We start from the raw sequence: 26,778 nt of genomic DNA, 5'->3' as shown, positions 1-26,778 counted from the left end.
ATCTGATAGTCAGGGAGCTGTAAAATCATTCAAACTGATTACTCTTCAGTAGAGATATTACACTGAGCTCCTGTGTGCCTGTTCAAGTGGTTCAGGTAGATGTCACACACCAATAAAAATTAGATCCCTACCCGGTATTAAAAATAGATCTGGCTGGCCTTCCAGTGTTTTAATCAACAATCTCGCTTAAACAAATATTACAAAAGTAGGTTAATTTACCATTCATTTCATTGCGACTTGTGCAATGTTGCTGGTGCAGAATGCTTGTTGCATTTACTAATATAATAGCCAATGCACTTGAAAATTAACTACAATGTACCTAATTGAAGCACTTCTTAATGCCAATATTGATGAGTTGCTAGAGTGAACGTTATAGACGCTGCACTCTGTTGTCACTGTGTAGCGGAGGTGGATTGCGTAAACATTAAATACTTGCCTGGTCCAGATGTTTGTGAAAGAACTCATGCTCTTTTTCAAAGAATACCTGAGGTGTTGTCCCAGGTAGACCAATGATTATCCCTCAACTAACTTCCAAAAACAGATTACCTGTTTACCAGAATTCATTCTGCAAAATGTGTGCCATGTTTCCTACAATGCCCCATTGATTTCACTTTGCTGGTTGTGAAATGCTTTGGGAAGTCCTGAAGGCTGCTATGGAAATGCAAGTGTCGACCCGTATGTATTTACTTTTTAACTTGTTGCTTAAATTTTAGCCTGTCTATTTTTTGACATCACAATATGTTATGTAGCCAATTTTTTTGAACAGGACACAGATGTTATGGTTGAGATTTTGCTCCTGAGTTGAGAGCACAGTGTTGGGAAAATTCCTGACTCTGCAAACTTGTTCCCATTCCCCGCAATTAAAATAGCTAGTCATAGAATGGGATGGGACCTACATAAGCCCCAAACTTGGATTAAAAAATATGGCCTTATGTGAAAATTTCACAATATCTCCTAAGAAACCAAAAGGCATGCTATTTATCAGAATCTAAACTTAAATATTCTAGTTGATATAACACTTTCAGATCCTCAGGTTACTCCAAAAATCTGAGTGGGTGACTGAGTATCTAAGAATTGTAGTCTCTGTGGAAAATTGGGTGAAATTCTCCAAGTGAGAAAAATAGACTCAATCATAATGAAAATAAATTAAACACTGAAGCTACCTTAAGTTATTCTAATCGAAGAAAGTTGTTGGCTTCAAATATAGAACATAGAACATAGGACAATACAGCGCAGAACAGGCTTTTCGGCCCTTAATGTTGTGCCGACCTGTGACCTAATCTAAGCCCATCCCCCTATGCCCTTACCACTCTGAGTAAAGAACCTGCCTCTGACATCTGTCTTAAACCTATCATCCCTCAATTTGTAGCTATGCCCCCTCGTACAAGTTGACATCATCATCCTCGGAAAAAGACTCTCACTGTCCACCCTATCTAATCCTCTGATCATCTTGTACGTCTCTATTAAATCCCCGCTTAGCCTTCTTCTCTCCAATGAGAACAGACCCAAGTTCCTCAGCCTTTCTTCATAAGGCCTTTGCTCCAGACCAGGCAACATCCTGGTAAATCTCCTCTGCACCTTTTACAATGCTTCCACATCCTTCCTGTAACGGGGAAACCAGAACTGCACACAATATTCCAAGTGAGGCCGTACTAGTGTTTTGTACAGTTGCAGCATGACATCATGGCTCCAGAGCTCAATCTCTCTACAATAAAACCTAACACACTGTAAGTCTTCTTAACAGCACTATCAACCTGGGTGGCAACTTTCAGGGATCTATGTACATGGACACCAAGATCCCTCTGCACATCCACACTACCAAGAATCTTTCCATTGACCCAGTATTCTGCCTTCCTATCATTCTTCCCAAAGTGAATCACCTCACATTTATCCGCATTGAACTCCATTTGCCACCTTTCAGCTCAATTCTGCAGCTTATCCAAGTCTCCTTGCAACCTGCAACATTCTTCTACACTGTCCACCACTCTGCTGACTTCAGTGTCACCTGCAAACTTACTAACCCATCCACTTATGCCTGTGTCCAAGTCATTATTATAAATGACAAACAGCAGAAAACAGATCCTTGAGGCACACCACTAGTAACTGGACTCCAGGCTGAATATTTTCCATCAACCACCACTTGTTGCCTTCTTACAGAAAGCCAGTTTCTAATCCAAACTGCTAAATCTCTCAATCCCATGCCTCTGTATTTTCTCCAATAGCCTACCATGTGGAACCTTATCAAAGGCTTTCCTGAAGTCCATGTACACCATGTCAACTGCGCTACCCTCATCCACATGCTTGGTCACCTTCTCAAAAAACTCAATGAGGTTTGTGAGACATGACCTGCCCTTGACGAATCCATGTTGACTATCTCCAATCAAACTGTTGTGATTCACCTTGGATTTCTAGATTAACGTAATGCAAGTTTCACAATCCCTTTTATGCTTATTTATACGGCATTGCTTTGGACTACTTCCTGTGTTGAGTTAAAAGTTACATTGTAACCATTTCCTATCTTATTGGAATTGACGTGTTTACATGAACATTTGAAACATGAAAGTGAAACAGCTTCTAACTTTTTCAAATTAGGAAGTTTCTTTCTGGGCACAGCTGAGCTGATGGAAACTGTTACTGGACTGAATTTCATCAAACCAAGCCAATAGGTGGGTTAAAAAAAGCAAACTATATATCAGATATTCGGCATCCATAAACAGAAAATGCCGAAAACAGACAGCAAGTCAAATAATTCTGTCACCGTGTCCCAAATAAGGTGTACGGGCAGATACTAAATAGAAACATTTTACAGGATTCTGAATGATGATTTTTAAAAAGCATTTCTTTCTATTTGCATTAAGTTGAATAGATTAATTAATTTGCGTTCAAAATCTTTTAAAATGTATTTCTGTGTTGTACGTGGAAATCTTAGAATTGGAATTTTTGTACACTTTTCTGAACCTTGTATCTGCAACTAGCACACCAAACTTCAAGAAGGAAGGTTTGGTCTTTAAGTGGTGAAATGCAACATGTATGATGATGGGGAGATGCTGAACATTCAGCAGCATTATGATAAAAAAAATTGTGACTACAGAAGTCATCAGTGAGCTCGGAAAAAAATTCTTTATGCAGAGGTCATTGAAGCATAAAATGCCCAGTGGTTGAGGCAGTAAAGTATTACACTTTGTTGAGAAATTTCCATAAATATTTTAAAAGTGAAATGCTGGGATTAGCTTTATGTTGCTATTGTAAATTGCCGCATAGCCACCAAGGGCCACCTGGCTGCTTTCTGTCTTGTAAACTGCTATTATACTCAAACGTCTCAGTTCACTGCAATTACAATATTCTGATTTCTTATCTCCTTTCCTTATGCACACTTTATGCTTCAAATAGCTTACCACCTACAATTCTATATTTACTATGCAATTTATAATATTATCTGTCACTACAGTATGGGGGAAGGAGTGGTGCTGTCCAATTTATCACTGCAGCCCTTTTATTAATTGCTGTGAAAGTGGATACAAATACAGCCTTCATGTATGGGAGCTCTAAAAGTAGTTTGCGAAATAGTTCCCACAACCTGCCTTTCCACCTATTTTTGTGTTATCTGCAAATCTGGCTACAATTTGTTCACTTCCTTCCTCCACGTCATTAATATATATTGTAAATATTTGCGGTCCAGGCAGCAATCCCTGTGGAACCCCACTGGTCACAGGTTGCCAACCTGATAAAGAAATCCTTATCCGCACCCACTGTTTCATGCTAATGAGGCAATTCTCTATCAATGTCAATAATCAGTACTACCTCCAACACAATGGGCGTTTAACTGATGACTTAACCTTTTGTGAGATACTTAGTTAAGCACCTCATTACCCATTATCATATCCATGATAGCCTGCTCCTTGGTTGGCTCCATGACATATTGCTCTAACAAACTATCCCTGATGCACTCTATGAATCTGTACTACTACTATCAGTCTTCTTTCCCTTCCTGCTTTCTAACCTCCACCCAAATGGATTCTACATCATCTGAGCCTAGATCATCTTTCACAACTGTCCTCATTTCATTTCTTTTTCACAATGCTGGCTCACCATCTTCTCCATCGCTCCTGTCTCAACAAAAAGGTGCAATATCCCTGAATGTTAAGCTCCCAGCTTTGATCTCCTTGTAACCATGTTTCTGTAATGGTTGAGATCATATTCATTTCCCTTGATTTGTGCTGTCAGGTCATCTACCTTATTCTGGATGCTTCATACATTAAAAAAAAGTTTATTATTGAATTTCCCAAAATTTTTATGGGTCCTTGGTACAATATGATATTCATACATTCTGTCCCTTCCTCTTCGTTTCTGGTAACAGTCAATCCCATTGCAAACCTGCAATCTTGCCTTCTCCTTTACCTTTGATTTTATCATTTTCCAAGCAACTGATTCCACTCTCTCGAAAATTGTTTAAAGCCCTATCCACAGACTTAGTTATGCAATTTGCCAGGACTCTCAGTATGAATCAGGGAGCCTGTGCCTCCTTCCCCAGTACTGGTACTAATCTCCTATAAATTCAAACCCATTTCTCCCCCATCAACCTTCGAGGCACACGTTTACCTTTTCAATCTTGCTGACCCTGTGTCAATTTGCCTGTGGCTGAGAGTGGGGGCTGTGGGAAGGATGAATAAACTGACCATAGCACTGTGGTACAGAAAGCCATTCAAGAGGTCTAGGCCCGAAACTTCAACTTTCCTGCTCTTCTGATGCTGCTTGGCCTGCTGTGTTCATCCAGCTCTACACCTTGTTATCTCAGATTCTCCAGCATCTGCAGTTCCTACTATCTCTGTCTGCCTGCCTGGCTCACAGTCACACCATCCTGTCCCTGACCACTGACCACAGAGTCAGATAAAGACTTTCAGGAGTCTTCACCAAACAGTTAACCAAGATAACAAAGTGTGGAGCTGGATGAACACAGCAGGCCAAGCAGCATCTCAGGAGCACAAAAGCTGATGTTTCGGGCCGAGACCCTTCATCAGACCCTGCATCTGCAGTTCCCATTATCACTGATACAATTTTAACCCCACTGCGAAGCCTCTTCTAGGGATGCCTAACCTGAAGAAGTTACCCTCCTCTCTGATAAAGGGTCTAGGCCCAAAACTTCAGCTTTTGTGCTCCTGAGATGCTGCTTGGCCTGCTGTGTTCATCCAGCTCCACACTTTATTATCTTGGATTCTCCAGCATCTGCAGTTCCCATTATCACTGATACAAGTTAACCAAGATGGTCCTTTCTACAGATACAACTTGACTGGTTGAATGGTTCTAAAGTTTCCTTTTTCTCCTATAAATCTTGTCCTTGCAAATTTATGATGTTAATCGGAGGAGCATTTACAGTACAACAAGGAGTGAAGTATTGATTGTTACAGCACTGATATCAATACAAATATGCATCAAATAAATTTACAGCATTCCAACACAGGATATTGGTACACTACATCTTATTAGCTTAAGAGGGTAGTAGTACTCTTCACAAATTTATTTTGATCATTTTAATTAAGATGAGATGGAAACTATTCTGCACTATTGAAATATCACTGAATGCGTGTATTCACCTATGTCTCCAAGGCAAAGTGAATACAATACTTCAGAGAGAAGACGGGAAGAATTTTGGCAAGAATTTATGCAACTACACAAAGATTTAGAAAACTGAAGCAGAAGTATTACATTACTCTGCAAGAAAATGCTAAGTTCATCTGCTTCTACACTCACAAGGGAATTCTTGATCCACAGACGGGACAAAGTGAAATCTCAGTCGAACAGCATGACTAATTGTGGTTTATATCACCAGTGACAGAATAAATACAATGGTGCCCAGGACTTGTAACTTGTCCCAAGACAAATGCAAATCTAAGATTATTGGTGAAACTCACCAGTTGAACAAAACATTAAGGAGGGAAATCCAACATATTTCGTCTCTCATTAATGATTTGGCCAAACAGACGACAAATAATTTTTTCTTAAAGCTGAATGCTAGCTGTAGGTTCTGGCAGATACCTCAGACCAAGAGTCAAGATTGCTTAGTGCATTTATTATTCCTTCTGCGTAGCATTTTTTCACTGTTTACCTTTGAGATCACCTGTACAACACAGATTTTCCAAAGGGCAATGTGAAGAATCCTGGAGTCATTTTCTATATGGATGATATTCTCGTGCATGGTAAAATGAAGAGGAACATGATCTGAGGCTCAGAAACATGTTAAAGCCATTACTGAAAGCCTTACAGGGAATGAGAAATGCTGATTCTTGAGAATAACAATTACACTTGTAAGTGTCCTTATCCAAGAACAAAGCATGGTGATTCCAAAGAAGACAACAGCCTTCAATAAACTACTGGCACTAAAGTGTGAAGATGAAGTACAGAACTTCATTGACATGGTAAATCAAGTGGGAAACTTTATCCTGAACCTATCCCTTGCACAACTCAAAAAAAGAGCTTTTGAAAGAAGTCCAACAGTAATTTGGTAACCATGGAAACAACCACGTTCTACTGAATGGGTGAGGGACAACATTATGGGCTTTGGTGTTTCTCCTGCTTATGGCCCCAAAAAGTCACAGCTTTTGTGTTTCCAATACATATTCACATTCCAACCAGGTAGTTACGAGTATTTCTACTGCATCTCAGATCTCAGTCCCAGATAGAAATGTAATAATTATCGCAGCATTTATTACCAGATAGTCAACATGACTTTGTGTTTGAGGAATCATGTCTCACTAACTTAATTGAGTTTTTTTTGAAGAAGTAACGAAGAGGATTGATGAGGACAGAATGATGGATGTGATCTATATGGACTTCAGTAAAGTGTTCGACAAGGCTCCTCGTGGTAGTCTGGTTAGCAAGGTTAGGTCACATGGAATAAAGGGAGAACTGGCTCAAAGGGAGAAGACAGAGAGTGGTGGTGGAGGGTTGCTTTTCAGACTGGAGGCCTGTGACCAGTAGTGTGTCACAAACATCGGTGCTGTGTCCACTGATTATTGTCATTTACATAAATGATTTAGATGTGAACACAGGAAGTATGGTTAGTAAGTTTGCAGATATTACTAAAATTGATGATGAAGTGGACAGCAAAGAATCCACTTAGTACAAGAGGATCTTGATCAGGTGGGCTAATGGGCCAAGGAGTGGCAGATGGGGTTCAATTTAGATAAATGGGAAGTGCTGCATTTTGGAAAGGCAAATCAGGACAGGACTTAGACACTTAATGGTAAGGTATTGCGTAGTGTTGCTGAACAAAGAGACCTTGGAGTACAGGTTCATAGTTCCTTGAAAGTGGAGTCGTAGGTAGATAGGACAGTGAAGAAGTTGTTGGTATCCTTGCCTTTATTGGTCAGTGCATTTAGTGTCAAGTTGGGCGGTCATGTGGCATATGTACAGCACATTGGTTTGGCCACTTTTGGAGTACTGCATGCAATTCTGGTCTCCCTGATATAGGAAGGATGTTGTGAAACTAGAAAGGGGTCAGTACAGATTAATAGACAATAGACAAATCAACAATAGGTATAAGAGTAGGCCATTTGGCCCTTTGAGCCAGCACCACCATTCATTATGATCATGGCTGATCATCCACAATCTTGCCTTATCCCCATAACCCTTGATTCCACTATCTCTAAGAGCTCTATCCATCTCTTTCTTGAAAGTAACCAGAGACTTGGCCTCCACTGCCTTCTGGGGCAGAGCATTCCATATATCCACCACTCTCTGGGTGAAGAAGTTTCTCCTCAACTCTGTTCTAAATGGCCTACCCCTTATTTTTAAACTGTGTCCTTTGGTTCTGGACTCATCCATCAGCGGAAACATGCTTCTTGCCTCCAGAGCGTCCAATCCCTTAATAATCTTATACGTCTCAATCAGATCGCCTCTCATCCTTCTAAACTCAAGTGTATACAAGCCCAGTCGCTCCAATCTTTCAACACATGATAGTCCCGCCATTGCAGGAATTGACCTTGTGAACCTATGCTGCACTCCCTCAATAGCAAGAATGTCCTTCCCCAAATTTGGAGACCAAAACTGCACACAATACTCCAGGTGTGGTCTCACTGGGGCCCTGTACAGCTGCAGAAGGATCTCTTTTCTCCTATACTCAATTCCTTTTGTTATGAAGACCGGCATACCATTAACAAGGATGTTGCCAGGACTGAAGGGTTTGTGCTACAGGGAGAGGCTGAATAAGCTGGGGATTTTTTCCCTGGAGTGTCGAAGGCCAAGTGGCGACCTTATAGAAGTTTATAAAATCATGGTGCGAGGGGAAAGATTTAAAAGGGACCAAAGGGTCAACTGTTTTCATGCAGATGGTGGTGCCTGTATGGAATGAGCTGCCAGAGGAAGTGGTGGAGGCTGGTACAATTACAACATTCAAAAGGCATCTGGATGGGTATATGAATGGGAAAGGTTTAGAGGGATATAGGCCAAATGCTGGCAAATGGGATTTGATTTATATAGGATATCTGTTTGGCTTGGACAAGTTGGACCGACGGGTCTGTTTCCATGCTGATCAGGTCTATGGCTCTATGACACTATGATAGTAGCAAAGAAATCTGTTTTTAAATTTTCTATTAGCAGCTGTGTTTATGCATTGCTGAACATTTTTCTGTACCATCATCAAACCATCTGTGTCATAAAAGCACTCTTTTTTTTAATCCAAGAAAGCATTCTTCCCATTTTTAATTTCTTTTCTATTTTTCAAAACACTTTTTATTATATCCAGAAGTCCTCCTGCACAAAACTGAATGTTTCTATTCCCCATCACCAAATCATTATGACTTCTTTTTTGTTTTTAACTCATTACTGTAACCAGTAAATTACCTGTGTAGTCAATTAGATATTTACGTGCAAAACCTGGTGCAAACCATCAAAAGTGATGGAGAGCAGGAAGAGAGGAAGGGGCTAAATCAAAATAGAGTTGGATCAGGAAATAATGCACTGTACCCCCGGCTGTGCTCACCTCTCTTGAAAGGCATCAAGAAATTTCATTGGCACTGCATGCTCCAAGGAATTAAAGCCTTCTCAAATAGGTTTTTTAAAACAATAGATGCCCTATAAAGTAAATCATGGACACAATTCCTGGCATCCAACTACATTTCTGATTTTGAATTAGTTGTCTAGTAGCTATAACAGTCTAGAAGTGCTGTGCTCAAAACAGTATGACATTTTAATTGGATCATTTGAACTACTTCTACGAAAGTTTATTTTTAAAGAGAATCACATAACTGGTAAAATGTGAATGTGAATACTGTAGCTTTGAAAATTAAAATATGTAGGATCAATAAATAGTTCAGGTTTTAAATCATCACAAAAGCTAATCTCAACGACAGCAAAGACAATGCCAAGGCTCTGAAAATCAAAGGAAATGACCCAAATCAAGGGCGTTTACATAATTCAGGAACACATCATCCTTGTTAATACACTTTCAAAAAGGTGTGTACCAAGCAAAAACATCAGAAGTTCTCTTGTCAATGTTAATTGTGAGTGAAAAATGAATTTCCTCTGTTGTAACAGGCAGTCACCACAGAACAATGTGAATTTTGATCATAATGTTAGTTCACTGTTACCTATACAACCTCATGCATTACAGACTAGCTCAGACTAAACATTTTAAAAAAGTGTATTAAAATAAGTCACATTTAAGTTATTATATGAAGGTCATGACATTTATTCAGAATTGAACTGGAATGCAGCATTACTGCTGAATTCAGTCATTTGTTAGCTCATTTCAATAATAACATAATTATTTCAGTCAGGAATTATTCTATTTCTATAAGAATAAAGACTTGATGCTATGTGCCCATTAGGTCACTTTAGCCTGCACAACATTAGTGAATTAATGACAATATGATGCTGACAAGCTGAATGCAATTATAATGATTTCGTGTATCCTTTTTAAATGGGTGAAGGCAGAACCTGTTGTCCACTTACTCATATTTACACAGAACACTAACTGTTTCTGATTGTCAGTGAGAATTACAGCAATAATCAAAAGAGGTTCTGAAATATTCAAGACGTGCCTATCATTACGAATTGAAGGGTAATTCACAATGCTGCCAAGCTTTTTTTTTGAGAAGCTAACATAAACATCACTAATAAACTGACTGAGCACGTGTTATCTAAATAATTATGTAGTTCTACCTGCACACATGCAGCGGAAGTAGATTTTCTGCTAGCAATAAGCATTTAAATAATAAAGTCAATTGTTACACAGCTCACATGCAATCATTGAGGGGAAAAATATTACATCACGTTAATGGAATGTTATTGTTCACCCTAACCCTGTTCCAGAAAAATGTACCATTGCAAAACTAAGATTTCTCCTAAAATTTAATTCTTACCTGGATATTCATTCCCGTCAATGTCTGATCCTCCTCTTAAGGTAAAGCCAAATCCAGGAGGCATGGACTCAGAGGACCACAAACCTTCCAGGACCTGTGATGGTTTGGAATTTAAACCACTGCTGTGACCATTGTAAACCAGAACTTTGCCTCTCCTATCTTCACCCCCAAAAGGTACACCCACTGCGATATCTATACAAGGGGAAAGAAATAAAACAGCATTCATCATTTAAAAAGGCCAATTGAATTTTTATTTCCCTTTATCTCTCTTTAAAAAAAAAGGACATGTGGCATCATGTAACTCAGTGCAATCACTAGTTTGGCATAAATTAGCCCAATACTAATACTGTGCAAAAATATTACACAAATTATATTTCTACCAGTACCCATCATAGGTCACACATACCTTTTATTACCAGAACTGAAGTTATATTTATTGCTATTTGTAGGTGATGAAATTAATTCTAGACGTAAAATAATGTTTGGGATATAGTTTGCCGACTTCCATGCCGTACATGTCTATAATTTAATGATAAGTTCATGAGGGTCATTGCGATTTTATATCATCATCTTCCTTGAATATGTTCTCACTTCCTAAATCTGTGCCCATCTCTCCCATTATGCTAGGTGTCAATCTCACCAAACAAGCTTTCACTTCTGCACATCGATTACTGAAAACCTGATATTGTGACTTATCATCTGTAGACTTCACGATTCCAACTTGAACTTAGTATTTAATATAAAAATTATTAAACGCAAAAGATTGAAGAATTTCCACATCTTGTCCAACCTTCATCCTACTTTCGCAAACTTCAATTCATCAAAAAAATACTTTGCGTGCTCTCTGTTTAAGTTGCACCAATTAACACTCATTCATCATTCTTACAGGGTTACAACTACACAGGAGGTGCACTACAGCAAGATCAATTTTAGATTTTAAGTTAGAGAGATCCATTCAGCACACCAATAACAGCAGGGAAGAAACCGCTGGAAGACAATATCATTGGGATCTTGGCCCATACTTGCATCCAAAACATAAAATAGACATCCTTTGGTTTAAAGTCCTAGATGACCTTGAACCTACCTTTGTAACCTCCTCCAGTCTTATAAAACTTTATCACAAAAATACTGTTTTCAATGATCTTATCATTTTCACCAACTTCTTCTTAAGATCTTCCTTAAAATCATGTGTTTTTTAACCATATCTCCAAATACCACTCCTCCTCCCTGCCCCGCCATCCCGAACCCTGTCCCCAATTCTCTAGTTACATTTCTGCAAGATGCCTCACCAACCTTTACACAAGCACCATAGAAAACATTCTACCTGGGTGCACAATGGCTTGGTACGGCAACTGCTCTGCCCAGGACTGTAAGAAACTACAGAAGATTGTGTGCACAGCCCAGACCGTCATGAAAGCCAACCTCCCATTCATGGACTCCATCTACACTTCTCGTTGCTGCAGAAAGGCTGCCAACATCGTCATAGACCTCTCTCATCCCAGTAATATTCTCTTCCAACCTCTTCTGTCAGCCAGAAGATAGAGAAGCTTAAACAGATGTACCAACAGGTTCAAGAACAGCTTCTTCCCCGCTGTTATCAGACTGCTGAATGGATCTCTCTAATTTTAAGTCTAATGTTGATCTTGCTTTTGCACACCTCCTGTGTAGCTTTAACCCCGAATGCCACGCTCTGTCTAAACACCCTATCATCTGTATGCACTTGTATGTTATGATCCACCTGTATTATTTGTAAAGCAAAACTTTTCACTGTACTTAGGTCATTGTAACAGTAATAAATCAAAACAAATCAATATCCTTTCATGTTAAAGACATTACATGAATAGAGATTGATTTTGTGCAGAAGTGCAGATTCTATTTCTTTCTTTTTTTATTATATGAGGAGCATTTGAGGAATGTTGGTCTATGCTCCATGGAGTTTAGAAGAATGAAGGGGGTCTAACTGATACTTACAGAATACCAAATGACTTGGACAGAGTGGATTTTGGGAAGATGTTTCCATTGGCAGGAGAGACTAGGACCCGGCACAGTCTTAGAATAAAGAGAAAACCTTTTAAAAGAGAAACTTCTTTAGCCAGAGTGTGGTGAATCTATGAAATTCACTGCCACAGGAGGCTGTGGAGGCCAGGTCATTGAGTATATTTAAGATAGAGATGGGTAGGTTCTTGATTGTCAAGGGGATCAAGGGTTACGGGGAGAAAGTAAGAGAATGTGGTTGAGAAACATACCAGCTATGAGTGAATGACGGAACAGACTCAATGGGCAATATGGCTTAACTTCTGCTCCTATGTCTTGTGGTCTTATGGTCTTATAATTAGTGGCTGGAAATTATCAGAAGTTTATTTGGTTTTAAAGGCTCTTTAGCAATTTAAGAACCATGATCTTATTGCAGTCTTACAACTGCCCTCCTACTGATTCCATCCAGCCAATAGCATTGCAACTGACAACAACAAAAACACTTTTTGCTCTGATTTTTATTTTGGTATTCTTGTTTTTTGAATGTACTAAACTGCTTCAGCACATAATAACACATTTCACTCTGGTTTGGCACAACACCTGGTCTATATATGACAATTAAACAAAAAAAGGCAACGAAGAAAGAAGAGTGTGAAAAGCCATAACAGGAAATGAAGTTCCAATTCTGAGCACATGCAACAAGGGTCTCCAGAGGCCTAGAACCGGCCGGAGGTGTAATATACTATCTAAATATGCTATGCACCAAACTGGTTCTGGCTTTACTTTCTCGAATACTGGCATAAAAAATGCCTTAAGATTGCAATGATAAAATTAAAATTGTGCACCAATTTCCTAAAGTTAGTGTTTGCTGCATTGTAGATTGAGACTCTCAGTTTTTCACTGTCTTCCAGTCACCTTTTAGCTAGAAAAAATTGAGTCCTATAGATATCTGCTTGCATAGAGCATCCAAATACTGGTCAAATTATAACAAAACAAAAATCAACGGAACAGTCAGTTCTTTAAAAATGTAACCTTCATAATAAACTGTAGTTGGTATGAAGCCAAATGATTGTAAGATTACTTCCTCAAGGTCATCTAACACCGCCTGTCTAAATTTAATTTAGCTGACTGCATATCTGGGCTACAGTGTAAACCTTTTCTTGAAACAATGCCAAAAACAATTTGCATTAATGTAAACTCTGCGATACAACTATTTTATTAAACAGTTCTCTTTCCTAGTTCCATGTTTGTTTTTCTCACAAATTTCACATAGAACATAGAAAAGTACAGCACAGTACAGGCCCTTCGGCCCACGATGTTGTACTGTGGAATAATCCTAATCCAAAAATGAAATAACCTAACCTACATACCCCTCAATTCACTGCTGTCCATGTGCATGTCCAGCAGTCGCTTAAATGTCACTAATGACTCCGCTTCCACGACTATCACTGGTAAACTATTCCATGCGCTCACAACTCTCTGGGTGAAGAACCTCCCTCTGACGTCTCCTCTATACCTTCTATATTATGACCCCTCGTGGCAGTCAATCCTGCCCTGGGGAAAAGTCTCTGGCTATCAACTCAATCCATGCCTCTCATTATCTTGTACACCTCTCTCTCTCTCTCTCTCTCTTTGTCCTGGTCTGAAAGGAGAATCCAGTTGCCCTGAGATGCCCTATGACCATGTTCTCAGGGCTCGGGATGGGCTCTGCACTGAGGTAGAGGGGCGGAGGGATTTGGGGGTGGGTGGTGGGGGAGAGGTAAGGAGACAGGAGGACTGGGTGGGGGTGTGGGAGTGGGCAAGCTTGAAGTAATGGCTTAATACTAAACAAAAAAAAACCCAAAGAACTGCGGATGCTGGAAAATCAATATTTGTTCGCTCTTGTGACCATTTGTCTATTTTCATAGACTCTTTCACATCTCTCAGTGTTTAAAAAGTGTTTGACTTTTGTGAAAAACACATCATATATGATTCTAAAAATTAAATTTTAGAAAAATGCTACAAACGTAACCAACATCAACAGCATCTACTGTTCAATCAGAAAAATTACCTCTCTTTACCAGAGCTGCTCTAAGAAACATTTAAACCACCTCCTCACAACATATTTCTTTACAGTAGTTGTAGATGACACTGAAAAATCACCATAATGCCTAGAATAATCTTGAAAATTGATATATAGTATATATTAATTTAATCTGTAAAATAAACTACTGCTTCTCCAACTTCTGTTTAAGCAAGACATCACATAACTAGTTTTGTTGAAATGGTATATAACTAATTGGCCATTCAGAAAAAATCCAGGTACTTCTTACTATTACGTGCCAAGGATTATCTATAGCAGTTTAAACACACCGTAATATCCATCTTGATTCACATCCGCCAAAGGTGCTACTGCACTTCCAAATCTTCCAAATACTTCCATTCCCAATAGTTTCTGAGGGTCCTTGAAAAGGAACTCTTCCTCCTGCAGGTAAAGATAAATCAGCCCAACTTCCTTCAACTTTCCATCAGACTCACGGTCCATGAAAAGTGGAGCACCGACTAACACGTCATCCAATCTGTGAAACACATCATTTAAAAACACAAAAATGCAAGGGTTAGGAAACTTTATCTTCTGCCTTATTTTAGTTTCAAAACATTTGGTATAAGAATGAATAGTAATTACATTATGGCTACAAAAATAACGCATTCAAGACATTAAAATGGATCTCCGTGGGATGAAAGTCAACATTTACTTTAATCATACTTTAATCTAACCTTAAGGAATGAATTATAAAGGAATATTTTTATTGCCAAAATCATAATGACAGTTTTTACAGTTTGAGAGAACACCATAAATTAAGAAAAGCCTATGGTTGTGGAAATTATTCTAATTTTATGTACAGAATTAGAAAATCATATCTTTTACGCTAGTTATATGGAGTGGATAATCCTAGAAGGGGGTAATCAATCAGATTAGTATTCTGCTTACATTTTTTTCCATTAGTCTGAGCTCCATATTTCTAGCTAGGAATTCCAAGTGTGTGTGTGTGTGTGTGTGTGTGTGTGTGTGTGTGTGTGGGGGTGCAGCTTGTTCGGGGGGTGTTTGAACCATCTTGGGTTGGGGGCTTCTGGTCAGGAGCTGTGGTGGGCATCGGATTCCCAGGACTCAGTGGGCACAAGGGTTAAAAGGGGTTGGGAGAGGTATGTTTGGGGTTGTGGATCTGAGGGCCAGCTTAACAGTTATCCAGGAGTTACAGTGGGCTTTTAATTATCTAGTCTTTCCTGGATAACTATTAGCTCTCCAAGTCACACAGAGAACTCTCCAGATTCTCTGTCTCAAATGGATTCTTCCAGAGGGCTCCACATGCTGGGGTGTTACCCATCACAATCTTCAATTTCCTATGGAATTACCAGGAAGTTTTGCTAAAGGGGATGGACAGTGGGCTGGAGGCCTGAGTGGGATGTATGGAAGCCCCTGTGCTGATCTAGTGCAGGCCCTTCATAGAAAGACCGTAACGTTTATCTTTATTAACTTAAACTTTACTTCTTATTTTTCTAACTTACACAATGAATAATCAAGGTAATGTAACTTTTTCCCCTTATTTCTCTATATTGTATGTAAGATTTGTACCTAGGTGCTTTGTATATAAGGTGGCAGCATGTGGGTGATGGCATTGTAAACTTGTCATTGTACTGTTGTCCTTTTGTACTTGAGTACGAGTGACAATAAAGTGAATTCTATTCTATTCTACTCAAGGGATTCCAACTGGTCCCAATGTATAATTCCAGTCTGCACTGGTTCAATGACTAGCTGGTCATCAGAATATCCAGGGCAATCACCCTTTCGTGTAATTTAAAAACACTGCAACACAGGATTAAACTAATTGGGCAAATAGTTCAGTAGAAAGGCCTTGGAGTAAGTTATCTAACAAAAGAAATGTTGAAAATTATGTGAAAGGAAGTTTATGGGTGACTCATGGTCCCAACAGCACACTGTGGTGGAAGAAACTTCTTGGTTTGATTTTCTTCCAGTTGTTTCTGTCCACAGCTCATATTCTGAATTCAATACCCTTGTGCCAATTTTAAGGTCGGGGAGTGGAAGGCCATCCTGCTATCGGCCTCTTCAAACAGCAAGCGCTACGTGGAAGTAGAAAGATTGGATGGGGTGTGGCATCCAATCTCTCCTTCCTTCCTGAAAAAGGTGGGGGAAAATGTCAAGTGCTGTGCAACATTTCCTTTTTAAAGATTCAACCGGCATTTCAAAACTTGCATGTGGGGAATCTTAGATGTGAACTTCTCCCTGTTCCATTCTGTTATAAACATGCAACAGACCGAATTGTGTTTTACTTCTTCTGTGGCACTGCATATCTTCAGCCTTTCAAAATTTAGTAGAATCATTTGGAGTACAAAGATATTAGTAGGGTCAGAAATTCCACAACATCAGGTTATAATCCAACAGGTTTATTTGAAAACATAAACTTTTTGAGCACAGCCCCGTCATCAGGTGAAGTGAGAAAGAAGCACACAGAACACAGAATTTATTAGGAAAAGATTGAAGGGTCACACAACTGATGAGAATGTTTATTAAATCCAGAGATGCACATATTTAACAAGAACATGCCAGGCTGAGGTAAGGGATAAACAATACTTTTAATTTAAACAGTATCCTTAACGTAAAGAAATGTTTCATGTCACTTCAAAGTACATATGAGAAACCAGAGGTTGACACAGGAAAAGAGATAGAAAAGGGGGCATTGGAGGTGACTGAATGTTTGGTTAAATCATTTTAAAGACACCACCACATATTTAAAGGGCTGGCATTCTCTCTAACTGTGCCACTCACCAAGGGTCACAGACCACAACAACAAAAACAACCACCTCAAAAGCAGAAGTTGCTGGAGAAACTCAGCAGGTCTTGCAGCATCCGTGAAGAGAAATCAGAGTTACCGTTTCAGATCTGGTGACCCTTCTTCAGAGCTGATGGTAGCTAGAAAATATTGGTTCATATGCAGAAGAGAGGGTGGGAGGAGGTGGTAAAGAGTAAACAATACGTGGGGATAGAGATCAAAGAGAGAGAACAGATGGACAGACAAAGGAGTTGATAATAGTCTGGCTAGGACGTTGTATAGCTGTTAATGGGGACTGTTAATGACTAACAACAGGAAGTGTGTAATCACAGACTATGTGATAACAAATGAAGAGTCTATCTGATGAAGGGTCTAGGCCCGAAACGTCAGCTTTTGTGCTCCCGAGATGCTGCTTAGCCTGCTGTGTTCATCCAGCTCCACACTTTATTATCTATGTGATAACAAAGCCTGGCGTATAGGGCAGGGGGTCAGACATGGGAGAGTTCAGGCCTTACAACTGTTGAGGTCGATATTGAGTCCAGAGAGCTTGAGGGTTTCCAAGTCGAACATGAGGTGTTGCTCTTCCAGCTTGCGCTGAGCTTCACTGGAGCACTGCAGTTAGCCTGACGCAGATGTCGGAACAGGGTGGTGTATTAAAGTGACAGGCAGCTGGATTTATTGCATCCACAGCTCTTTCAGTTTTCATGGACACCAACCCTCCGTATTGCATGCATCACATCCACTTAATTGCTCAGAACACCCCACCCTCACAAATTAATAGTACGCTGCCTGTCCTCTGCACTTCCTTTCATTCACTGAGCACATCTCACCACCTCGCTTGCATCACCACTGACCCGTCTCCTGCAGTCTAACAGAATGATCCTCCTGACTGGCAGTGGCACTTTTCCTCTGACTGGCTGGCTCCTCACTCCACTAAGACCTTTCCCCTTAAACTTTCACCGTTGTTATTTGCTCACAGTGGGCTTTACCATGCTGCAGCTGTGACACTGACACAGCACAATGCCTTGCAGTGACATATCCACTCCCTTTCTGACTGACAGCTTGAATGTTCAGTGCTCTCCACTATCACAAGCTGTCTGCTTTGCCCTCTGTGTTAGGAAAACAAGATAAACTGCAGAAACTGGTCATGGGGGAACTAATTGCTAAATTCAATGTGTACCCAGAAAAGGATATGAAGCAGACATAGGCTGGCAGCTCCCAAGTTAAGTGCCAAAGTGAGCAAACAATACGAAAGCAAAATAAAAGGGATTAGATGTGTGCATCCATTGTAATATGAGGTTGAGGGGGGACCTGATAGACCTCTAAGATTATGAAGGACATGTACTGAATGGACAGTCAGAAGCTTTTTCCCAGGCTGGAAGAGTCAATTACCAGGGGCCATGAGCTTAAGGTGTGAGGGGCAAGGTTTAAAGGTGATGAATGAGGCAAGTTTTGTTTACAGAGGGTGGTAGGCGCCTGGAACATGCTGCCAGGGGAGGAAGTGGATTTTGATAAAAAGGTAACCAAACTATATTTACCAAGATAATAAAATGTGAGGCTGGATGAACACAGCAGGCCAAGCAGCATCTCAGGAGCACAAAAGCTGACGTTTCGGGCCTAGACCCTTCATCAGAGAGGGGGATGGGGAGAGGGAACTGGAATAAATAGGGAGAGAGGGGGAGGCGGACCGAAGATGGAGAGTAAAGAAGATAGGTGGAGAGAGTGTAGGCGGGGAGGTAGGGAGGGGATAAGTCAGTCCAGGGAAGACGGACAGGTCAAGGAGGTGGGATGAGGTTAGTAGGTAGCTGGGGGTGCGGCTTGGGGTGGGAGGAAGGGATGGGTGAGAGGAAGAACCGGTTAGGGAGGCAGAGACAGGTTGGACTGGTTTTGGGATGCAGTGGGTGGGGGGGAAGAGCTGGGCTGGTTGTGTGGTGCAGTGGGGGGAGGGGACGAACTGGGCTGATTTCGGGATGCAGTAGGGGAGATTTTGAAACTGGTGAAGTTCACATTGATACCATATGGCTGCAGGGTTCCCAGGCGGAATATGAGTTGCTGTTCCTGCAACCTTCGGGTGGCATCATTGTGGCAGTGCAGGAGGCCCATGATGGACATGTCATCTAGAGAATGGGAGGGGGAGTGGAAATGGTTTGCGACGGGGAGGTGCAGTTGTTTGTTGCAAACTGAGCGGAGGTGTTCTGCAAAGCGGTCCCCAAGCCTCCGCTTGGTTTCCCCAATGTAGAGGAAGCCGCACCGGGTATAGTGGATGCAGTATACCACATTGGCAGATGTGCAGGTGAACCTCTGCTTAATGTGGAATGTCATCTTGGGGCCTGGGATGGGGGTGAGGGAGGAGGTGTGGGGGCAAGTGTAGCATTTCCTGCGGTTGCAGGGGAAGGTGCCGGGTGTGGTGGGGTTGGAGGGCAGTGTGGAGCGAACAAGGGAGTCACGGAGAGAGTGGTCTCTCCGGAAAGCTGACAGGGGAGGGGATGGAAAAATGTCTTGGGTGGTGGGGTCGGATTGTAAATGGCGGAAGTGTCGGAGGATAATGCGTTGTATCCGGAGGTTGGTAGGGTGGTGTGTCAGAACGAGGGGGATCCTCTTGGGGCGGTTGTGGCGGGGGCGGGGTGTGAGGGATGTGTTGCGGGAAATACGGGAGACGCGTTCAAGGGTGTTCCCGATCACTGTGGGGGGAAAGTTGCGGTCCTTAAAGAACGTGGACATCCGGGATGTGCGGGAGTGGAATGTCTTATCGTGGGAGCAGATGCGGCGGAGGCGGAGGAATTGGGAATAGGGGATGGAATTTTTGCAGGAGGGTGGGTGGGAGGAGGTGTATTCTAGGTAGCTGTGGGAGTCGGTGGGCTTGAAATGGACATCAGTTACAAGCTGGTTGCCTGAGATGGAGACTGAGAGGTCCAGGAAGGTGAGGGATGTGCTGGAGATGGCCCAGGTGAACTGAAGGTTGGGGTGGAAGGTGTTGGTGAAGTGGATGAACTGTTCGAGCTCCTCTGGGGAGCAAGAGGCGGCGCCGATACAGTCATCAATGTACCGGAGGAAGAGGTGGGGTTTGGGGCCTGTGTAGGTGCGGAAGAGGGACTGTTCCACGTAACCTACAAAGAGGCAGGCATAGCTGGGGCCCATGCGGGTGCCCATGGCCACCCCCTTAGTCTGTAGGAAGTGGGAGGAGTCAAAAGAGAAGTTGTTGAGTGTGAGGACGAGTTCAGCTAGGCGGATGAGAGTGTCGGTGGAGGGGGACTGGTCGGGCCTGCGGGACAGGAAGAAGCAGAGGGCCTTGAGGCCATCTCCATGCGGAATGCAGGTGTACAGGGACTGGACGTCCATGGTGAATATGAGGTGTTGGGGGCCAGGGAATTGGAAGTCCTGGAGGAGGTGGAGGGTGTGGGTGGTGTCACGGACGTAGGTGGGGAGTTCCTGGACCAAAGGGGAGAAAATGGAGTCCAGATAGGTGGAGATGAGTTCGGTGGGGCAGGAGCAGGCTGAGACGATGGGTCGACCAGGGCAGGCAGGTTTGTGGATTTTGGGAAGGAGATAGAAACGGGCCGTGAAGGGTTGGGGAACAATGAGGTTGGAGGCTGTGGGTGGGAGGTCCCCTGTGGTGAAGTGGTCGTGAATGGTGTTGGAGATGATGGTTTGGTGCTCGGGTGTGGGGTCATGATCGAGGAGGCGGTAGGAGGTGGTGTCGGAGAGTTGGCGTCTGGCCTCGGCGATGTAGAGGTCAGTGCGCCATACTACCACTGCGCCACCCTTGTCTGCGGGTTTGATGGTGAGGTTGGGGTTGGAGCGGAGGGAGCGGAGGGCTGCCCGTTCTGCGGGGGAGAGGTTGGAGTGGGTGAGAGGGGTGGAGAGGTTGAGGCGGTTAATATCTCGACGGCAGTTGGAGATGAAGAGGTCGAGGGAGTGTAGGAGGCCTGGGGGTGGTGTCCAGGAGGAGGACTTGTGTTGGAAGCGGGTGAAGGGGTCAGTGGAAGGAGGGTTGGGTTCCCGGTTGAAGAAGTAGGCATGGAGGCGAAGACGGCGGAAAAACTGCTCTATGTCTTACCAGGTAGGTTGTCAGTGTGGATCTCCAATTTCAACTAGAAGTTAACATTTTCATCAGCGATCAGAAGATCATCAGATATTTTTCACATGGAGGATTGTTACAAAATGCATCAAATGCCACCTCATAGTTCAACACTTATCTCCGATATTTGTTGCTGTATTCATGAAGTTGCAAGACTCACCCGTCATTGTTTATATCAGAGACAGCCACGGTATATCCAAAATAGGAAGCCATCTGTGAATTAAAAATGGAAAACAAATTACTGGAGTCATTTTTAATTTATTCATTCATGGGATGTGGCCATTGCTGGCTTGGCCAGTGTTTATTGCCTATCCCTAACTGCCTAGAGGGCACTTAAGAGAGTCAGTGACATTGCTGAGAGTCTGGAGACACAGGTAAGCCAGACTAGGTAACAGGGCAGATTTCCTCCCCTAAAGGACATTCGTGAATCAGATGGGTTTTTCTAAGAATCGACAATGGGTTCATGGTTATTATTAGACTCATTTCAAGACTTCTATTGAATTCAAACTCCTTCATCTGCCATGTTGGAACTTGCACTCAGGGACCCTGAAAAATTACCTGGTTCTCTGGATTAACAGTCCACCGATAGAACCACTTAAGGTTGTTGCCTCCCCAGACGAATCATCTTGACTCTTAACCACTTTAAGTAACATAATATTTCACGTGTCTGCTGGACGCTGTTTTGGAAGGTGATGGTTAAAGCCTAATGAAATCTATATCTTCATTATTTCCTCTGTACACCCTGAAATTTGTTCCACAGGTTGAACAGATCCACCAAGGTAAAAATGAAAAGTAAAGTCCATAAAGGATAATTTCACCTAAAGATTGCTCTTTTCAGATGATCTATCACCAATTGTCAGTAACTGTCTAAAACTGAGAAACTGGTAGCCTCCAAGAGAGAACAAAGTCACACTTGGCACTGAGTAAACTATACATCCCATCTGTTATTCTCATTGTAGTACACAACTAGCTAAAGTATGAGAGTTCAGTTAAACGGAAGCATAAGATACCAATGTTTGTAACATTAAGCAAGTACAAACGACCATAACAAAGCCAAAGTCATCATATGAGTGTTTGGACTCACATACAAAGCATTACTACATCATTTAGTGTTATATCTACTCAGCACAGGTACATTAGACACCAACCGTGAAAGAATTTGAAAAATTCCACAAGTACATTGAAACTGATAAGGTTTCAAATAGCAAGAAAACATCACTACAGCAGTGTTTAGAAATGAAATTTGGTGGCAGGGCAATGGTCAAACTACTCTGATAGCTAAACCAAGGCACAATCCCCAATCTGTAATAGAACATAGAACATTACAGCACAGTACAGGCCCTTCAGCCCTCGATGTTGTGCCAACCTGTCATACCGATCTCAAGCCCATCTAACCTACACTATTCCATGTACATCCATATGCTTATCCAATGATGACTTAAATGTACCTAAAGTTGGCGAATCTACTACCGTTGCAGGCAAAGCGTTCCATTCCCTTACTACTCTCTTAGTAAAGACATTTGTCATCTGACATCTGACATCTGACCTATATCTTTCACCCCTCAATTTAAAGCTATGCCCCCTCGTGCTCGCCGTCACCATCCTAGGAAAAAGGCTCTCCCTATCCACCCTATCTAACCCTCTGATTATTTTATATGTTTCAATTAAGTCACCTCTCAACCTTCTTCTCTCTAATGAAAACAGCCTCAAGTCCCTCAGCCTTTCCTCGTAAGACCTTCCCTCCATACCAGGCAACTTCCTAGTAAATCTCCTCTGCACCCTTTCCAAAGCTTCCACATCCTTCTTATAATGCAGTGACCAGAACTGTACACAATACTCCAAGTGCGGCCGTACCAGAGTTTTGTACAGCTTCACCATAACCTCTTGGTTCCGGAACTCGATCCCTTTATTAATAAAAGCTAAAATACTGTATGCCTTCTTAACAGATGGTTAAAAGAAAGAAAATCCATTTACAAATTGAGGAGTGAAAGATACAGGACAGATGTCAGAGGTATTTTCTTTACTCAGAGAGTAGTTAAGGAATGGAACGCTTTGCCTGCAACGGTAGTAGATTCGCCAACTTTAGGTACGTTTAAGGCGTCATTGGATAAGCATATGTAAGTACATGGAATAGTGTAGGTTAGATGGGCTTGAGATCGGTATGACAGGTCGGCACAACATCGAGGGCCGAAGGGCCTGTACTGTGCTGTAATGTTCTATGTTCTATGTAACAAGAAATAATTTATTTATTTAACCAAAATGAACGAATTAACAGAATTACTAACAAACTGACAATTCCCCTCTTAGCCTACTAGCTACTTCCTATCTGGTTTAAATTCTACAGGAGTATTGTTCAAACAAACACAAGTCCAACTTAATAAACCCAATAAATAAGAAAACAACAAATTAAAACTTAATCTCTTCAAATTCACACAGACTATCATCTGGAATCTTCACAAACACCTTTCTTCTACCAATTCCACTGTCAGGGATGTTTTATCTCTGTAATTTCTTCAAGCAGTACTTTCAGTTAAAATACCATGGTACCTTTGATTAATTAGATAAGCTTTCTCTGGGAGTTGAATGGGGCTGACTGTGGCAAGTGATAGATGATTCTTGCCCCAACATTCCAAATGCTCTCACCTTATATACCCATAATGATATTATCAAATTCTTACAATATGATTGGTATCAAGTTGTCAACACCATCAGATTTAAATTTCAATTGGCTTTCTGTATCTAAGTGATTGGTTTAAGTTAATTGGCCAAATTCAAACTTATTGTCTTAGAAAAAGTGTTGTTTGGCTTTTCTATAGAAAATATTTCCAGTCAAGCACTCACTGTGCACCTGCATTTATCAACTTCCAAGCACAGACAAAGAACAAGCTCTTCAAGGGCCCACAGCACTCTCTTCCCCACGATCACCTTTCCCAACAAATTCAAGCTTCCTGCTTTCTAATTCATGAATACTCTACTCAAATTCGTAACAATGTGGGACAAGAATAAATTCTCTGGAGAGGCTTTAGAAGCTACTAAGCTAATTGTGTCTTTTGTGGGCAAAAGAAGCATTGTCAAAGTCATGTGTAAACCTACCTCAAAGTACGGAATCTCCACATGATGTGACATTAGATAGATATGATGGCACATTACACATATGCCTTTAAAATAATAATAGTTTCCAAAGTTGAAGACAAAATAAAAGTCAAAACCACACAATGCAAGGAAACCTGGACATACCAGACTAATGTTTGGTCAAGTTCAATGTGAGTGAGAAAACCTACTATTTTCACTAATGTCTTGAGCAGTTTTACTTCCTAATATACATCATTCTACCTTTTGTTACTGGGTAAAGATTTTAGCAGTGATTTTGTTGTTTTTACTAATAACAACATAACCTGAACTTGCAAAATATTTGAAAACAATCATTTTGTATGAAAATATGGTTTCTTTAGCTCTCTGGGCTTCTTAACATGAACAGGTGTAACAAAATCTTACCTGTTCACCAGTAAAATTCAAGATGAATGTCATATCTGTCGCATTTATGATGGCAACCTATGAAAACAAAAGTATGTTTACATTGGCCTTGATTCCCGACAACATGATGAAAGAGATATGAACCATCAGTTTTAAAAATATTCAGTCTAGTATGGCAGGTCAACTCCTTGCCAAAAACATATTGTGCTACTGACTGCTTAGGACTCACTACTTACACTACTCAATACTAGAGTGGCTTTGACCAAGAGAAAGGAGCAGGACACAAAACAACAACATGAGATTCAATTTTCAACTTCTGCCCAGAATAAAAGCATATTTGGTGGACTGCACGCCGATTGTCTGAAGCAATCTTCGGAGGCCCATCCAGCTTTCACATTCCAACCTTTGAGCATGTCAGCTGAGCAGCAGGCATCACACAGATGTTCCACTGCAGCTAGCCTTCTGAGGAAGGGTGAGAGGTCAGATGATTCCCATGTTGAACCAATTGTTCCTGAAGGGAGAGAGACAATTCTGGGAGTTTGAACATGGGCCAGCATCCTGAAATCAGGAAGAGCAGCAAAGCGATGTAGGACGGTTTTAAGGGAACTTCTTACAACACTCAGAGCTTGCCACAAATAGGCACCAAATGCAGCAAACTTTAATTTGCATATTTGAAAAGCTGCTACTCTTAAAAGGGAAGTGTGCTGTTTCAACACTTACTTGTAGGACTAGAACATTGCATGAATCCACTTTTCAGATAGTCATTGAAATTTATCTCCATTTTGACTAGTTTTTCACAGAATCACAGAGTTGTCATGGCACTCAATGAGGCCGTACAAACCTTTCACTGCCTCTTCAAATGAATATCATTACTTAATACCAATCTGCTGTTTTAACCCCACATCCTTGTTCACCATTTCTATCCAAATAAGCATTCAATACAACCTTTGAAATTATCCCCAGCACACTAAGATCCATTAATGTGCATCAGGAAAAGCATGGATCCCCATGCAGACCCCTTGGGAACTCTACTAAAAACCTTCCCCCAGCCCAAAAAAGATCCATTGATTATTATTCTCTGTTTACAATCATGCATCCAATTTTGTATCCACATTGGCACTGTTGCTAAGGAGAAAGTAGTGGTGTAGTACAATTGCTTCATTGCACATACTGTTTCATAGAATCCCTACAGTGTGGAAACAGGCCCTTCATCCCAAAAGGCCACACCGACCCTCACATCATCCCACCCAGACCCATCCCCCTATAACCCACCTAATCTACACATCCCTGAAAACTATGGGCAATTTAGCATGGCCAATCCACCTAGCCTGCACATCGTTGGACTGTGGGGGAAAAGGAAAGCACCCGGAGGAAACCCACGCAGACACGGGGAGCATGAGTAAACTCCACAGTTAGTTGCCCGGGGCTGGAATCGAACCCAGGTCCCTGGGGTGACATTCAAATACAGAAGAAAAGAAATGAAATATAACATTTCAAGAACACATGCTTATTTAGGATAGGACGAAAGAAAGACATGAAGACAAAACGAAACAACAAAACGATTTGAAAACAAGACTAAAGAAAATAATGTTATTACATACATATCCAAATGCTTCAGCACCCCTTGGAATTCCAGCAACAAATTCTAATCAAAGATAAAAGACAGGAAAATTAAGTTTTTCATATGTAGTTTTACTAGGTTAGGTAGAGATTAAAAGACTCTTGTTTTAAAGAGGAGGAAATGTCTAATAAATACATAATAAATGAGCACATGTTTTTGCTGATCAATTAAGCTACTTACCTTGTTGAGAGTCTCCTGTGAATTCCCCCACAGCAACTGAGTATCCTATTGAGAAAATTAAGTACCAACATATGGTCAACTTGTAATAAATACTGCATCAAAAGCACATTTTTCATATGGAAACATTGCCCCAAATTACCACAAGGTGCAATCCTGGCAGCTCTACTAACCAGTTTATTTCACAGCTAGCACTGACGATAATCTGCAGGAATCCCCCACTATTAACAACCTGGGGGTTACTATTGACCACAAACTGAACTAGAC

General features: G+C 41.3%; 1 protein-coding gene across 1 annotated transcript in view; it reads right to left on the bottom strand.

The window, feature by feature from the left end:
* The window catches only part of itga8 (integrin, alpha 8), a 231,149-nt gene that overhangs the window by 143,360 nt on the left and 61,011 nt on the right, over positions 1-26,778 (bottom strand). Inside the window, exons 8-13 of the mRNA XM_048522032.2 lie at positions 26,515-26,559; positions 26,315-26,358; positions 24,735-24,791; positions 21,400-21,452; positions 14,685-14,890; positions 10,359-10,550 (exon numbers count right to left, since the gene is read on the bottom strand). Coding sequence (XP_048377989.1) covers positions 10,359-10,550; positions 14,685-14,890; positions 21,400-21,452; positions 24,735-24,791; positions 26,315-26,358; positions 26,515-26,559 — 597 coding nt within the window. The remainder of the gene's footprint in view (positions 1-10,358; positions 10,551-14,684; positions 14,891-21,399; positions 21,453-24,734; positions 24,792-26,314; positions 26,359-26,514; positions 26,560-26,778) is intronic.

Source organism: Stegostoma tigrinum, chromosome 2 (genome assembly GCF_030684315.1).
Source record: "Stegostoma tigrinum isolate sSteTig4 chromosome 2, sSteTig4.hap1, whole genome shotgun sequence".
In the NCBI taxonomy this organism is placed as follows: Eukaryota; Metazoa; Chordata; class Chondrichthyes; order Orectolobiformes; family Stegostomatidae; genus Stegostoma; species Stegostoma tigrinum.
Note: the sequence above shows the minus strand (reverse complement) of the source record. Positions and strands in the feature narration are given on the sequence as shown.